Source organism: Corvus cornix, chromosome 19, assembly GCF_000738735.6.
Source record: "Corvus cornix cornix isolate S_Up_H32 chromosome 19, ASM73873v5, whole genome shotgun sequence".
NCBI lineage: Eukaryota > Metazoa > Chordata > Aves > Passeriformes > Corvidae > Corvus > Corvus cornix.
Genome location: NC_046348.1, coordinates 6167261 through 6183419, shown reverse-complemented (window position 1 = coordinate 6183419; position 16159 = coordinate 6167261). Strand labels below are relative to the sequence as shown.

Here is a 16159-nt window from a genome sequence, read left to right as displayed (position 1 = left end):
TTTGGATTTGAGGTCTCGTTGCCAATCCCGGGGGTGCTGTGGGTCCTCCCGCCCGCGTGGGGGCGCCCTGGCGCGGCGCGTGCCCGCCCCCGTCACGCGCGCCAATGGGCGCGGAGCGCTGAGGGCGGCGCGGAGGCCGCGGCCGGGCCGGGTCCTGTGAGGGGAGCTCGGGGGGCTCCGCCGGCCCCTTCCCGGTCCTTTGGGCAGCGCTTCCCTGCGGGAATCCCGGGCATGGAGACCGCGGGCATTCCCACGAAGGAGTTGAAGTGAGTGGTGCGCGCGGAGGGGTGCGAGGCGCGGGTCTGAGGGCAGCTCCGAAAAGTGGCCCCAAGCGGTTACGTAAATCGCCGAGAATTAGCGAAACTTGTGTTTGTGCGTATTAACGAGGAGTTACACAAATTGGCAGCGTTGCGTAGTCATATGAAATAGAGGAGAAAAGCTGATTTTTCTGGTTTGGAAGGTCGGTACTGGAGTGGTTCAGGGAGGCTTATGGGGCTTTTCTGGGTCCTTGGCACTTCCCGGAGCTCTGTTAATGTGTAATGAGGGCACGAGCATCTGCACTTTTGTAATATACAGGGTGTCTGAACTTGTCACTTTCTGTTAGGAAGAAGCAGCTTGAGTAAATATTGAGCTTCTGCTTTTACGGTGTTTTTACAATGCGTCTTCGTTCTGTGGCGAGAAGTGCTGGTGTCCTGTCCGGGCTCTATTCCCTACAGAAACCTGCTTAGATGGGATTTGGGTGACGGCCTGTGACAGGAAAACTTAAAAAACCAAACCAACAAGCTGACAATAGTTCAAATATCTCAAAAATCCTTCGAAGGCTGTGTTATGAGCACTGTGACGCTGAGAAATTCTCTGCTATAGAATCATTTGAGGATTAGCATCGCTGATGCTAAATAATGACTTCAGTAGGTTGCTTGTATTTAGGAGAATTTCTGTCAGTAATGACTGATGGCTTCAACATTATTTCAGTTTTGTTTAATCAGGTAATTGTCTTACGAAATTAGTAACTGGACAGCGTTCCAAAGTGATACATCTCTGGTGGCAGAATTAGATCTGCAGCCTACCTACATTTTTTTTTTTCCCCTGGAAATTTGTTTTGGAGTAGCTTTTGGGTGACTTCAGCGTAGTCTTACAAAGATATACTATTAGTGAGGGAAGTTATGAATCATTTTAAAGTGTTATGCAAGGTCATTTTCCAGCTTTTCCACGTACATTGTGTGTCACCTTGAGCAGGCAGTTGATTGTGGGATAAAAATACAGCCTTAACAATGGGTGTATTGGTGGGATTCACTGGTTATCAGTGTTTATAAGGTCATTGTAGAACCCTAAGATGGATGGAAAATTAATAATTATTATTTTTTAAGCCTGTCTGTCATGTAACAAGACTGACAGTAAAGTGAATCTCTTTTAGAAGTTCTGGTACTGAAATGACCATTTTGTAAAGAAGCAACAGATGAGTCCTATGATGTGAATGTTGAGAGGAACAGTGGCTTTGCTTGGTTCTGATCAGAACTTTGTATTTTTGGGAGCTGGAGATTACATTTGTCCTTGCCTACAGACAGGCACATGATCGATTCAAATCAACAATAAATTCTTTTAAACCTTGAGCTTGTAGAATTAACCACATTAAATCTATTATGAAAAACACAATTCACTGTGTGTGGTAGGACGTGATTGCAGCTTTTGTAACAACCCAGTGAGTGTGGTGGGAACGCCACAGTTTTTTTTCAGCATTGCTGCCCCTACATTTGTCCTTTTGTGTTGGAAGCAATGCTGAATTCCACAGGATCTGGAAGACCCTTATCAATCTCTTGATTTTCATGGGCTAGTCCTTCAGGGCATAGCTTTAACTTCGGGAGGATGGCATCCCTCAGCAGCGAGGATGCATGTCAGCATTCCGAGGGGCTCTCCCTGAACGATTTGGAGAGCCTGCCCAACTTGCGCAGCCGCTCTGCCAGCATCAGCAGCACCGGCTCCAGCGGCCGCGTGCAGCTCCGGCACAGGGTGGCCCAGCTGATGGCGTGTGTGGAGGACATCAGCTCGGATGATGAGATCCACGAAGAAGTGTCTCGCACTCTAGATGAAGCTTTCCTCCGCTGGGGGAAAAAGCTGAAGGATAAGTGGCAAGAATTCAGGTTTTGTTCCCTCCAGTTGGTTGTTTTCGTGGTGGTGTCGGGGCTGACAAATAGATTTCTGATTGATGAAAAATGACAGAAATTCTGTGGGGAAATCAGACTGTTCTTAGGGGAGAGTGCATATCCACATTTCAATTTTAGCAAAAAAAAATTTGGGGTTTTCTGTTTGTTTTTAGACTACACTTAGTTACCTGGAATGTGGGCACAGCTTCTCCCCCTCCCGATGTCACGAGTTTACTTCAGCTGAACTCACTGGGCCCGACCACGGATATGTACATTATAGGGTGAGTGTATATTAAAGAACTTGCTTTGTGAGTTCATTGCAAAACTGCTGGGTCTCAACATGGTCTGTTTTGGGAGGACTGTCTGATGTGGGAGATGGTTTAACACTATTGCTACCAGAGGGTGAAGAGTTAACTTAGTCTAACCAGAGTATTGTCTTAGAACAGAGATGATTTATAGCAGTTATCTGCTGCTATTTTGTGTCAGAATGCAGAACATCTTTTTTCTAAACACACAAAAACTTTTGGCTGCTGTTTTCTTTGTTAGCGTGTAAAGGCATGCTCATTTTGATATGGAAGTTATGGAAAATTCTGGATGTTTTAAGGGAGTTAGTGCAAGCTTGTTAGTCTCAATTTATCACTCTGTTTTCCAAACTTTGTTGAAATTCTTAAGTCCTTACATTCAGGTTATTTGTTACAACACATCTTAAGTTTGGCATTGTCTGAAACTCTGTCTTAAGGTGTATATAACCTCCTTTAATTTTATTTTCCTCAGTGTCAGATGTGTTAAATTTGTGTGTGGGTTAAACTGCTTGAATGAAAGACTGAACAGCAGGAAATTTCTGGGGTCTGTGTTCTGCAAAGTTCCTATGAATTCTGTCCAAAACAAACTGGTGCAGTGTGAGTAATTGTGATATATTCAGCTTACAGGAGGTGAACTCAAGAATCACAAATTTTCTGTCTGACTTGGCATTTGATGATCCATGGAGCGTTTTTTTCATGACTGTATTGTCTCCCTTGGGGTATATCAAGGTAATTATTTACATCTCTCTTAAGTGTCACAGCAACTGAAGGAAAATATCTTACATTTTTTTCCTCAGATGCTCCATAAAAGATAAGTTGATGGTGTTTTTTGCAGGTGTCTGTCACTTCCATAGGTACACGTATGTTAGAAGTGATTCTTCATCACACTTGTGTTTTCCTGTTTTTCATGTGATGTGAACTTACACTGAACAGCATATTTCTTGTGGCCACAATGTCTTTATCTCTCTCTTGTTTGTAGAAAAGGTTTTTGCTCTGTGCAGTATTGGGGAACTGTATTGTGATGCTTCTAATGTAGTCTTGCACTATAAATATCCCAAGCAGTGGCAGTGATTTTCATTAAGATTGGTAAGGCTCCTTTATCTTGGTTTTTTTTCCAATTTGTTTGCAGGTGAAAATAAATTGCATATGTGTAAAACAGGATTTTAGTGGGTGTATATATTTACCTGAGGACTTAATTTTTGGTTGAAGACCTATAATATTATTTGGGAATTTTAATGACAAGATTTTGGGGTAATATCAGGGACATAAGATCAGCTAAAGTACTGGCTATTTTAATAATGAAAACAATAAACGTAGAAAGATATCCTGAATTTCTCTAATAAAGAGAAATTAAAAGCCTTTTGTAGTGTTTTTTTAAACCAGCATTATTTCAGGCTGATTTTGCTGAGGTGATTGCATTATCTGTGTGCTAATCAGACTCAGTAGTTGTGCTGTTCTTTTAATTGTAATTAAACAAAACAAAGGACCCATTGGGAATTACAAAAAGGAAAAAACCCACATTGTTCATTCTGGCCTAAGTCACTGCTGATAAAAATTCAAAATCTGGCCGTGGGCTGACATTCAGGCCCTGTATACACACAGTTAAAAGAATTCCTGCTGGTATGCCTGGCTGATTTTGAATTCTAATTTATAACTATGGGAGTTTGAACCACACTAATGAATGGATGCTGCCACCTAATGGCTTTCAGCAGGACTTGATTAGCTCTAATAATAAGGGGGAGCTGTCAGGCCGGGTCAAAATCAAACCAGGCAGCAAGGAAAGGTTATCCTAGGACTTAGCCAGGAATTTGGTTGAGGAGGAGAGGAGCAGTTGCCCCTTGGCTGACCTGTGACGAGGTTGGGTGTGGAGGGATAGGTGTTCATCCTCGGGACATTCTGTCCCCTCAGTAACAGAGTCTGTTTCAGAGTGTTACATTGGTCACAGTCAGTTCTTTCACCATCCACAGGATCATGTTTCCTCTGTGCAAGGGCTTTGCTTGATTTGGCTCTGAGGACTGGTGGGACTGGTGCTGGTTCCAGCAGAGGAAGGGTCAGTGCCTTGTGGTGTTCAGGACCTGTGGATCTTGAGAAATGTCTTGGGACTGGCCACAGCAGAATGAAACAAAGCAAATAAATAATAGAGGGACTGGAAGATCCGAGTACCTCATGAATGTAATTATGGAAAGGAGAATGCTGACTACTAAAATATTCATGCATCGTCGAGTAATTGCAGTCCATTGTTTCAGTATTCTGTTTAGTATTTTGTTGGGTTCAAAGACAATGAGAACATTAAAATATATTCTGAAATCATTTAACTGTGTAGATAGGAAGACAAAGAAAAGAGGAATTCTGTTTTAAATTTTGGGCTGAAATTTTGTGCTTTTCCAGCTGTTGCATGTCAGTTTTATTCTAATGTAGTCTTTTTCTAAATTAATCCAGCATAAAATTGAACTACAATTAATGTATTTCAATATCTGTATTTTAAATGGAATCATTATCATTAAAACAAACACAATGAATTTTGTGTCTCGTGCCAGAAACATTGTAAAGTCCATAAATGTTCAATGAAGGACATCTTTATTAGACTATTTCCGCACACAACAAACCAAAAAAACCCTAAACTACAAAACCCCCCCTGTCTGTATGCTCCCTAAGTGTTTGGTAAATCAGTTTTTACAGGCACTGCAGGCAGGAGTTACTGCTGTTTGCAGCTCATTGTTTTTGCAGATGCCTGGAATTGACTGCTGTGCTTTTGAGGCATTTAATGGCATTTAGAATATTTAATGATCTGCTGAAGGGTGCTTCAGTTTGAAAAACTTGCTGCTGTTGGAGGACTTGTACGTGTGAGCTGTAAAGCTTTTAGGTGAAAAGTGAAGGATTTGGTCCTTCATGAACAGGATTCTTAAAGAATGAAACAAGAGGCTGGTAAGGCAGAAGAAAAGTCTTTAAAGAGGTTTGGGCAGGTGCATGTTTTGAGGTCAACTTCAAATTTGTAATATAATGTTAGAACTGTGTTAATTAGCTGAGGGATTGATCAGATTTGTTTATAAGGAATATGTTTTTCACAGCACTGAAATGGGTCTGCATTTACTGTGTCACAGTATTGAGGCCAGGCTTGGCAAGGGAATTGCATGACTTCTGCTCTGGCCTTCTTCCCCTAAAAGCTCCTGTGAAGTAAACCCAAGGAACTCCTAGAAATGACCATTCCTTCTTTTCTGTCTCTTCCAGCTCTCCTCAGTTCGCATGCAGGGGTTGCTGCTTCTGATCTTTGTGAAGCACGTCCACCTTCCCTTCGTCCGGGACATCCACACCCACTACACACGGACAGGCCTCTATGGATACTGGGTAAGGAATTCCCGAGATGTGGTTGCCCTGGTTACTTACGGTGCTGTGTGCCTCTGCATGGATCCATGCTGAGATGTGGTTTAATTAAAAATTAATAAACTGACAAGCAGACTCATTTGTTTGAGCCTTGTGTGCAGCGCAGACCATAATTTCACCAGTTTATTTGCTGATACACAACAACTTGTGTAGGAAGAAATTGTACTGATTTAAATCTAAATTGCAAGATTTAAAAAGTTGTAGGTGGTGTTAGTAGTTACACTTGCAGGCATTGACTGCAGTTTCAGGGAATGTTGTTCTTCCATCCCAGGGGAACAAAGGAGGAGTCAGCATCCGCATGTCCCTCTTTGGTCGCACGATCTGTTTCATGAACTGCCACTTGCCAGCTCACATGGAGAACACAGAGCAGCGACTGGATGACTTTGAAAAAATTCTAGAAATGCAGTTTGAAGGAGAGGATATTCCAAGTCCCATGGATCATGAGTGAGTTGTTCACTTAGTTCTGTCTCTATAGGTTTTATCTATTATATGGTGAACTCTTGCACTGAAGAGTTTTGGGATTGGAGTTTTCATCCATCATTTTTATTTTAAATGTCCCTTCGGCCTTGACCCTGAACCCTGTGAGGAAAAGATAACCTGAAAGACAGATGTCTGTTTTACAAGACTGTTTTCTTCCAGTCTTTAATTTTTTAATACATTTGTTAGCATATAGACTGTACATGTCATGCAGGAAAGCTTTAGAAACTAAAGCCTGTTTATACCAAAAATCCTCTAGGTTGCTGTTAAATGTTCAGAGACATAAGACTTAGGAGAAGTTAATATTCAGGCAGTAATGAGCAAGCAGCAAGAAAGCAAGGGACTTAATTTACTGTTCCAATTACTTTAAATTTTTTTTACTTAGCAGCAGGTTATCCCTGTGTAAGCTTATCTATAACTACTTAATGTTTGTGTTTAAGCTGTTTGCATTAAGCAATATAAGTGTTTAGAGCACCTAATTAGTGTAATGGCTAATATTCTGTCAAATTCTTCCCTCTTTTAATGGTTTCCTATAAATCTGCCACGTTTTATGCATTTTGGTTTGGTTGGTTTTTTTAAGGATTCTCTTCTGGTTTGGAGATCTAAACTTCCGGATAGCAGATTATGGGATACACTTTGTCAGAGAATCAATCAATAACAAGCGCTTCAATCTGCTGTGGGAAAAGGACCAGGTAGGTTGTCTCAGTCTCTTTGGGGGTTTGGGTTTGTTTTTAATGCACACAAACACAACACAGTAGTTAAATTACACCTTGAGCTTCTAATTTCTGTTACAGAACACAAACTGAGAGCAGTCATGAGGTGGAACATGAGGTGGTCATAAGCCCCAGTTAATTGCCAACTTTTTTTGCTTTGGTGTAGTTTCTTACTCATTTATAATGCTCACATTTGACTGGAGCTTTCTTTGAAGTCTTCATGTCTTGTCAAGTTGTTCCTTACCCTGACTTCTCCCAAGAATTATTTTTAAGACAACCTTATTCTGGAATTGCCCCAAAGCTTTCAGATGGATCATGTCAAGAGTTCTGCTATAACAAAGAGGCCCTTCTGAATTCACCTTTCCAATTACGCTGTACTGATTGCAATGTTGAACTCCTGGAAGATGCTTTCCCAATCATCCTTTAAGACCAGATTTTTAAACATAATCTTTAAATTTTACTTTTTATATTTGCAGTTAAATATGGCAAAAAAGAAGGAAGTGTTTCTTAAGGAATTCAAAGAGGGTCCTCTGCAGTTTAAGCCCACCTACAAGTTTGACCTTTACTCGGAGGTCTATGACACAAGGTAAAAGATAAAATGAGTTGGGAATATGAGAGTGAATGTGGTGCTTGCTTAAATATCACTTCAGTAATCAGCAAACCTGAATTTCCTGACTGTGCTCGTGAATTGGGGCTATTGAGCTGTTCTGTTAGGCTTGGATTGATTGAATCTGAGTAAATGAATATTTTTTGCTGAAGAAGCTGGGGTCTGCTGATTGTATGAGGGAAGTAATGAAACAACCCGGCTTCCTTTTTGGAAAGACCAGGTTCACAGAATAAATGAGCACTTGTTTAAGCTGCTTCTGTTTTGTTCTTTCCTACTAAAAGTGCTCATTGGTTGTGAAAAAGGAGCAAAAGAATAATTGTCAGCCATTTTTGTTTCCCTTCTCTGTTTAAGCATTTCATTTGGTATGCTGGTATTTGAAAATTAATGTGTATTTGTCTCTATTGATTGTTTTAAGTTGAAAATGGAGTATCTCATATTTCCAAAGTTTTTCTCTGATATTAAAGTCTGTTTGTTAAGTATTAGTCTTATGTTTCCACAGAAGGATAAGTTCCTGTCCAAACAGGGTTTTGTACTGATCTTTTTCTTTACTTCCAGAGAACAGAAGTCCCTGTTTTGGTTTAAGTAAGAAGAGAACTTTCTGAATTTTGTAGTTTTTTTAATATTTCAGAATCAAAACAAGGCTCCATCTGAGCTTTTGCTTTGATTTTTGTGAAATATTTGAAAATCAGATGACAGCTGATTTTCTTTAGGGATTTTTTTAACCTGTCTGAAAGCTGCACTGTTACCTACTCTGCTGTTGCACTTAATATTGGAAGTTCATTCATGTGGATCCAAAGACATTTTGCTTCTTAATTGAATGTAAAGAGATGTAATGGGACCAGCAGTAAATCCAGTTAACAAAAAAGACTTATAATAATCCAAACCTGGGCATATTGGGATTCATAGGCTGGTTGTCTGTATTGGCTGATTGAAAGAATAAAAAGTGTATTTATACATTCTGTGTGCATCCTGCTGCTGTTCAAGCTACCAGAGAGACTTTGCTCAGATGGGGGTGACCAGCAGACCTCAAGGCAAGCATCCTGCAAAAGTTGCTTTTACTGAAGCCCACAGAATATTACTTTTGATAATTCTTCAATGTGAATTTTGAGGGTTTGTTTCCCATCTAATACCCCATTTCTCTAAAACAGTGAGTGTATTACCTTAAGCTGTTGTTTTGGTATTTTCCTGCACAGCAGAGCAGACATCTGGCAGCTCATAAAGATTTCTGTCGGTTTATGTAATTACTGGAGTAAGTGGGATAAGAGCCCTTAGTCATTTCAAATCTTTCCACCTTATTAAAGGTGGGAAGGGGTAAAACAAAATTCTGTTGAATATTGAACTAAATGGCCTTGGTTTTGATATTTAAAGTTATTAAACTGACAGTTTTCCTTACACATTCTCCTTTTAACTTTTATAATCCAATCCAGTCCATTCTAATTCCTCTTCCATAGGGTATGATCTTTTCTCCATTTCAATTTGAAGTGATCCCCCCATCCAGAGAGTTGCTGTTAAGTCTTCCTCTACAGAGAGAACCACAGAGGGCTCATGTCTTCTGGTGTAATTGATGTGGTATAAAAGGAAACTCTGCATTGTGATAACAGTTTGATGTATAGCACAGTTGCAGGCACAACTTCCTTGATTATGGAATTTTAAAAGCCTGTTGTTATGAGACAGCAGTAGCTTGCAAACCTGAAATGCAGGCTGGTACAATTTAGAGGAACTTCTAAATAAAGCATTGCTCTGGCACCTGTGATTACCATAAGCTACCCAAGTTTGTCCTGTTTTTTGTTGTTAAAAGAAACTTGCTCTCAAATATTTTGAATAATTTCAAACATCCTTCAAACTCTTCCTACATATTCCTTATGTTTACGCCCTCATTTCTCAGAATATCTGTACATTTGGAGCCTGGGGCAGTTGCTGTACTCACTCAATGTTCATGCATGTTTTTACAGGGTTTTAGGAGAAAGTATCATTTCCTGTATGAAGCCAACTAACCCACTGAAACGTCCTTCTCCCCTTCATTTTACTCCTCTTTCAGAAAGCCGTGAAACTGATCTGGGGTGAATGGAGTTCAAATTAAGGAAATGTTGGTTGTAAAACACATTAAACAGAGCTGTAAAATGAAGCTTGGATATGATTGCCTCCTTTTATTAATATGTATCTCACAGTCTTGGAGTAGATTTTGCACAGCATTCTTAGCTTTTGGCAATTTGTTTCTCTGCTCATTTCACTTTTTACCTTACATTTTTGCAGTGAGAAGAAAAGAAAGCCAGCATGGACTGATAGAATTCTATGGAAAGTGAAAAATCTCTGTGAGGTTGCATCAAAAGAAGGCGAATTCCCTGAAGAAGAGAACCCGATTTCTGTTACTCTGAATAACTATGTCAGTCACATGAGCTATGGCATCAGTGATCACAAACCTGTTACAGGAACTTTCAAGCTTGAGGTGCTGTCCCAGTTATATTGTTCAGAAAGTTTGTTTTACTCAGTGTTGCCTTACAGCAGCTGATTTCCTAAACCATAATCTCTGTTTCATTCTGATCATAGTGAAGGCAGCAAATTGCTTTCAGGTTATTTCCAGTCAGTTAAAGAGTCCCACAGGTGGCAATTGTGACAGAGAATAACTTGAAAAGAATAACTGAAAGAATGACAGGCTTGACTGAGTTTAACTCTGTTCTTTTGTGTAGATGAAGCCTCTTGTCTCAGATCCCTTGGTCACGCTGAGTCCTGAGGGTGAGTGGAGTGCAGAGCACGATGTTTTCATGCGCTACTCCACGGTGCCTGAATTCCCCAGCAGCGCTTGGGACTGGATTGGGCTCTTCCAGGTAAAGTTATCTCATCATGGATCTTCAGCAAAGATGGTGAATGTGACTGCAGGAGGTCGTTGAGAGTTTTGGAGCAGTGATTCTTGCTAGTGCAGAACTCTCTGAAATGGTTGTGTCCTTGATTGCCGTTAGTTCTGTGTGCTGACAGTTTAGCCCTACAGCATGGGAGTTCTTCCACACCCTTTAAATTCTCTGCTAAGATAATCTCGTGGTTTATTTAAGTAAAATGTTTCAGAAGCTCTGGAAAGGAGTTTATGCAACAAAAAAAAGAACAAAAATAAAAGTCTATAGACAGGTGAGAGAACAGAGCACTCCCACCCTCTCAGAAAACAAGGTTTGTGCAAGCCCCCAAAATGTTTTGATCATAAGAGTGCTTTAATTATTTCAGTGAAAAAGTAAACATCTCTCACAACTTTGAGTTTCCCATGTAGTGTATGGTTTTCGTTTCCATCAGGAAGCTGATGGTTTGGATCTTCCCCTGCAGGTGACTTTCAGGCATGTGAATGATTATGTTACTTATGCTTGGGTGGAAGATGATGAAATTTCTTCCAACAAAGACAGCAAACAAGTAAGTCAGTTGTATTTCTTTCTAATGTAGTTTCCCACTGGAGTTCTGTTCCATATCCCCTTCTCCTTAGGGGTTCTGTATTCTCTTCCCAGTTGAAGCTAATTTGAAACAATATTTAAAATCCCTCTTCCTAATTGTTCCTATTGAATGTTTTGGTCCCTCTTTAAAAGCTGCTGTCAGTTACAAAGCTTTCTAGTAGTGACTACCTAAAGTGATTTAAACCAAACAAATAAAACTTACTTTGATACAAATGGTAACTATCCAAAGATACTTATCTGAACGAATAGAAGTTGAAACTGGGAACCGTGGCTCCTTGGGACAGGCCCAAACCAAGGTAGTGAATTGCTCTGCTTTTCCCACCAGGAGGCAGCTCCACTCCCTCTGCTGCTCTGTGGCTTTGTCCCTTCCCTTACAACCACTCTGGGTCTCTTCTCCCTTCTCACTGAAGAGAGAAGAGAGCTTGCTGACATGGTGAAGGATATTCCTTCTCCTCCCTGATTTAATTTTCAGATGGTTTCCTGAGTTATTTCTGTCCTCATCTGTTTGAGCTTACGTTTTAAAACATGCTTATAAATAGCAGATACTGATTTTGATAGTGTCCTGAATGGCTTTTTTGTAAACGTCTTTTGCTGTGGAAATTGCTCATTGCCTGTTCTTATTCTTGCCAGGTTTACATGAGTGCTTCAGAAATACCTAAGATGGGAGGAGAATTTTTGCTTTGTTATTATAGCAATAACTTGCAGTCAATAGTTGGCATCAGTGAGCCTTTTCAGGTAATACATTTGGAAGCACTGATTAATGTTGATGTAATTTTTTTTTTAATATTTATTTTGTTTTCATATGCATCTGAATGTAGCTGTGTTAATCCTTGGGAAGGTGGCAGCAGAAGGAATTTTTAAAAGAATATGTCCTAGCTAAAAAGAATTTGCTTATATGCCAAAAGACTCTGAGTGACTGTTATGGCATCACACAGCAGTGAAATAAGACAGGTTTCTCTCTCCGTGTTCTCTTTTGGAACTTCAGGCTCTGTAATGTTAGATCCCCAGTTTCTGTAAAGATGACAAATCAAGTGCTGCCAAATTTCTGGCAGATTGTAGCTGAGCTTTTTGTGCTCCATTTTGTGACTTGCACAAAAGTGTTTCCTGGAAATTGTCACTTGAATTTGGGAAGGATGGGACAGCTGGACTCAAGTTATTTGATTAACAGGCTTTGTTTAATTTCTGCAAGGATGACTTAACCTGCCCAAACAAGATGAACTGACCAAGCATTGCTGCTTCTACACAAGCACTGTTTTTTCCAGAATAATTTTGTTTGGGCATAATTTTCCACGCTGTTATGGCTGTGCTAATATGGTGGGGAATCATTAAATTGGAATTCTGCATTGTTGATGATGAGGATGAAGGGATTTTAGAAGACTGTAAAATTCCAGTGCCTTAGGGAATACAATAATGAAAGTTCCTGGGCTGGCTGGTATCTCATTCCTATTTTATACTATTATATTTTATTAATATATATTTTTTTCTGTATGGGTGAGAAACATGGCAGAGTGGAGTATTTGTGTTGTCTCTGAGCTCAATATCTATCAGAGACTCTGCAGGATTGCTGCCTATCTTCTTGGATGACATTTCATATTTTGCTATCACTATAGTAGATTTTCTTAATCTTCTTAATTTTTATCAAATTCTTTATATAGTGGTATAAATAATACAGAGCAAGACGGTGCTTTTGAATTGTTAATTTGTTACTTGTCTCTCTCCTAGATTCAGCCTAGCAAAACACCAATAGAAGGGGATCTGCCAGAGGAAGAGAGCAGCTGGCTGCAGAAGCCTGACAATCCAGAATCAGGGGGTGATTCTGAAAAGAGAAAGGGCATTTAATGGTCCTGGTTCAGCAGTCAGATGATTCTTTATGTCTTAGCGATTGTAAGCTTTTGCTCTTAGAAGATGGAGTAAGACAGGTAGGATTGTTCAGAAACTTTGTAAGCTCGTAGAAGATAATTTATTGTGGAAATGGATATTTTTATTCTGGGGAGAGTAACTCTCTTGCACTGGATGAGAACTGTAAAAATAGCACTTAAGGAATGCTGTATGTTTTAAGGTGATAGACATTTCTAATGCAATGATTTAATCTAAGGAAGTTGCAATGTTTAATAGATTTTTTGGCTTGTTCCCTTTTTTTGTAGAGGATATTTTATTTACGATGCAATATTTACTATGCTGTAACCACTTAATAATTGATTTCCAAATTTTGAGTTTAAATGAAGTTATTTAAAAATTATTTATTAGATACAGCTAGTTAGCTTGTTTTAAAATTTTATTTGACTTTCAAATGTAAGCTAATTACCTTTTGGGAAACACCAGTGACAGCAGGCCACATGAAAACAAAATCTTCGGAGTGTATAAAGTCTGCTTTGGTAGATCCTTCTCTTCATGCCTTACTGAGAACACTTTGTAGGATTTTCCATTTCTGATTTTTCCAAATTGAATTACATTTATCAAAATGCACTATTCCTGATTTTTTAAAAATTCTTCTTTTACAAAACAATTAAGCAATTTGTTTATTGCTTTCTCCCCCTCATTAAAAAAAGAAAAATAAACCTATTTTTATACCAGTCCCTGGCTTGGAGTTATCCAGGATCCCGTAACTTCTGAAGGAAATTGCAGAAGTTGAGAAGTGCTTTAGCATAGGTGAGCAGCCCATGGTTGATGAAGCATTTGGCATGATCTTTGAAAATTGTAAATCTCTTGAATTTATAGTAATCAGTCTGCAAACTTTCTGATTTCTAGAGGTGCTCAGACCTTACTGTATCCTGTGCACTTGAGGGTGGAGATGGAATAAGAAATTTCATGTACCTTTAGGAACCTGAAAGGTAGTTAGCTTCAGAAAGGGTCTTGTTTCTAGATGAGGAAATAGAGATCTTTGGAAAGGATAGGAAGAAGCATCAACATTCCACAGAATCTCAGACTGCAGTGCTGGAACAGAGCACTTGTGAGTCTCCCATGTTCTGTATCCACAGCTCCCTCCCATGTGTGGTGAGTAGTTAGTTACTCCTCACTGGCATGGTGGTTAGGGATGGAAAAGAGCAGATTTGGTTCAAGTGGAAGAGCAAAGTGTGTTGGGATGTTCATGCTGGAATACTCCTTCAGAACTGAGTGGATTCCTTTTTGCTCTTTTTCTCAAAGCCTTATTTTTTTCAGGGTTGTTTTGAGATAGAAAGTTAACAGCTTGATAAGATATTTGTTTTGCTTCCATCATTCACTGTATAAAATCTATTGAGGTCCAGGTGTCTTTGTGTCCTGTTGAAGCTCTGACATAGGTTTTCTGGTTAGGTAGTTGCAGTGGGGTTTAGGAACACTTGGCCTCTGTAGGTTTCAGTTGTATCTCAGCGTGGTGCTTGGTGTTGGGAACTGTTCCCAGTTGTGAGTAGTGAGGGCAGGTTCAGAGGTTACTGTGTTCATTGCATGGATTAACACTGCCTTGAGGTTTACAGTTTGTACATTCCTGTTACATTTTGGAACAATATTAGAAACAGTTTTCCCATTTATACTAGTCTCCCAAGAATTTGTTTTGCACTGAATTTTTCAGATAGGTGACTTCTTCTGGCAATTAGGGCATCAGACAAATCCCTGTTTTGCATTGCAGTAACTTCTGCAGTTCCTGACTTGTGCCCTGTTTCTGGTTTCACTCGTGTAATTCTGACCATTCTCCATGCAAGGAGATTCTGTGGAGAGCCCAAAAAACAGTGGGCTTTGAATTCCAGACCACAGCTGGTGATTTACTGTGGACCAAGATCCAGTTTCTCCTAAGCAGGGTGCATCTGCTGGGCAGGAGCAGCTCAGAGGGAGCCATGCAGCCTCTTTGCAGGGACAAAACACTCGAGATCCTTTGTGTTTGTGGGAGCTGAGAACCCTCTGTCACTGGACACAGAAGCTGCATTTTGTAAACTGATTCTTTGAACCACAGGACTTCCCAGAAAATGCCCACAGCAGCTGGGATTGGAACTGCTTGTGTGTAAGGAGGATGCTGCACAGAACTCTGCACTTCTTTCTTCAGTATTATGCACACAGAGGCACTTTTGTTTACTACTGTTACCTATGGTAGCTTTTCAAACTATTCCATGACCTGTAATGATGCAATTTCTGATGAAATTTATCTTTCTTAAAACACCTTTAATTGGATGTTATAATCACTGGAAATGTTTTTATACTCATGTGTTTTCTTTTCATGTACCTCTAAAATAAATCCTGGCAGTGAAGTGTTGTGCATGGCCTCTGTTAATTTGAGAAGGAACAGACTGGCTTGGGTGGGGAGGATTAATTTGTAACCTTTCTCCAAGGAACTTGTTTTGGTCATGTTTAATTCACAGACACAAAGTATTTTAGAAGGAAATCAGTAAGAACATGTGGTAGGGCTTTGGGCTGCAAAAGAAGGGCAAGGACAAATGCTGGTTTTCCTTTGGACAAAGCAGATTCATCTTATTTTTTCCCTTATTTCAATGAATCCAGTATTACATGCTCTTGTGGTTTTGTATTTTCTGTCCCTCTTCCCCAGTGAGGAGGTTTTGACATTTTCTTTGTAAAAATGCCCAGACCACTTAAAATTCTTTCTTAATTTTTGAGAACAGGTTCTTCTAATTTCACTTTTTCACAGTGAATTTTTCAGTGTGGTTTGAAGTGTCTTTTTTGTCTTTATGAAAGATCTGCCACGTTATGCTTCGTATTTTAAATTTTGTATTTTTTAATATAAATTTGCACTTGATTTGCATCTAAAGGTAACTTTTCATAACTCTTTGCTGTTGGAGAAATTATTTTCAAATGGCAATTAAGTCTCCTAAGGAATGTTGTCCAGTCTAGCCTCATTTAACTTCCACAATATTTCTGATTGCTGGCTAACCTCAGGATGTGCAGTGTATCATTGCACACAGATAGTACAGCTCTGTGTAAACAGGAAATATTTCTAAGATGTCTTGCGTGTTTGTGAGACCCTAAAAATACGTTCTGATAAAGACCATTGTTTCTACTACCACTGCTTCCTTCTCTGCTCTTGGACACTGAGTGACACTCAGATGAACTTGTCTTAATTAATATACTGCAGTGGAAAGGCCAGTTGAACAAAGCTGGAATTAGGTTTTCCTTGAGAGAGGAA

The 16159-nt window shown here is 39.7% G+C and overlaps 1 protein-coding gene across 3 annotated transcripts; it reads left to right on the top strand.

Moving 5' to 3' along the window:
• Nucleotides 1-104: 104 nt before the first annotated feature.
• On the top strand, nt 105-15269 carry INPP5K (inositol polyphosphate-5-phosphatase K). 3 transcript variants are annotated; one of them, XM_010402445.4, is made up of 13 exons: nt 105-266; nt 2315-2422; nt 3064-3172; nt 5672-5788; nt 6096-6268; nt 6882-6993; nt 7491-7600; nt 8177-8203; nt 9875-10067; nt 10309-10446; nt 10931-11014; nt 11683-11787; nt 12775-15269. In XM_010402445.4, the coding sequence occupies exons 1-13, from the start codon at nt 232-234 to the stop codon at nt 12889-12891; spliced, it is 1428 nt and encodes a 475-aa protein (XP_010400747.1). In that variant the 5' UTR covers nt 105-231; the 3' UTR covers nt 12892-15269. The 3 variants fall into 3 exon arrangements, with proteins under 3 accessions (XP_010400747.1, XP_019143129.1, XP_019143130.1); XM_019287584.3 differs by lacking the exon at nt 105-266 and adding an exon at nt 1706-2138; XM_019287585.3 differs by lacking the exons at nt 105-266; nt 8177-8203 and adding an exon at nt 1709-2138.
• Nucleotides 15270-16159: the final 890 nt, after the last annotated feature.

Excerpts from the sequence above, each read along its gene's own strand:
- INPP5K (XM_019287584.3), top strand. The coding sequence starts at position 1,864 with ATGGCATCCCTCAGCAGCGAGGATGCATGTCAGCATTCCGAGGGGCTC. Across the intron at positions 2,139-2,314 it reads GATAAGTGGCAAGAATTCAG|ACTACACTTAGTTACCTGGA; the intron begins GTTTTGTTCCCT and ends GTTTGTTTTTAG. Across the intron at positions 6,994-7,490 it reads TGCTGTGGGAAAAGGACCAG|TTAAATATGGCAAAAAAGAA; the intron begins GTAGGTTGTCTC and ends TTATATTTGCAG.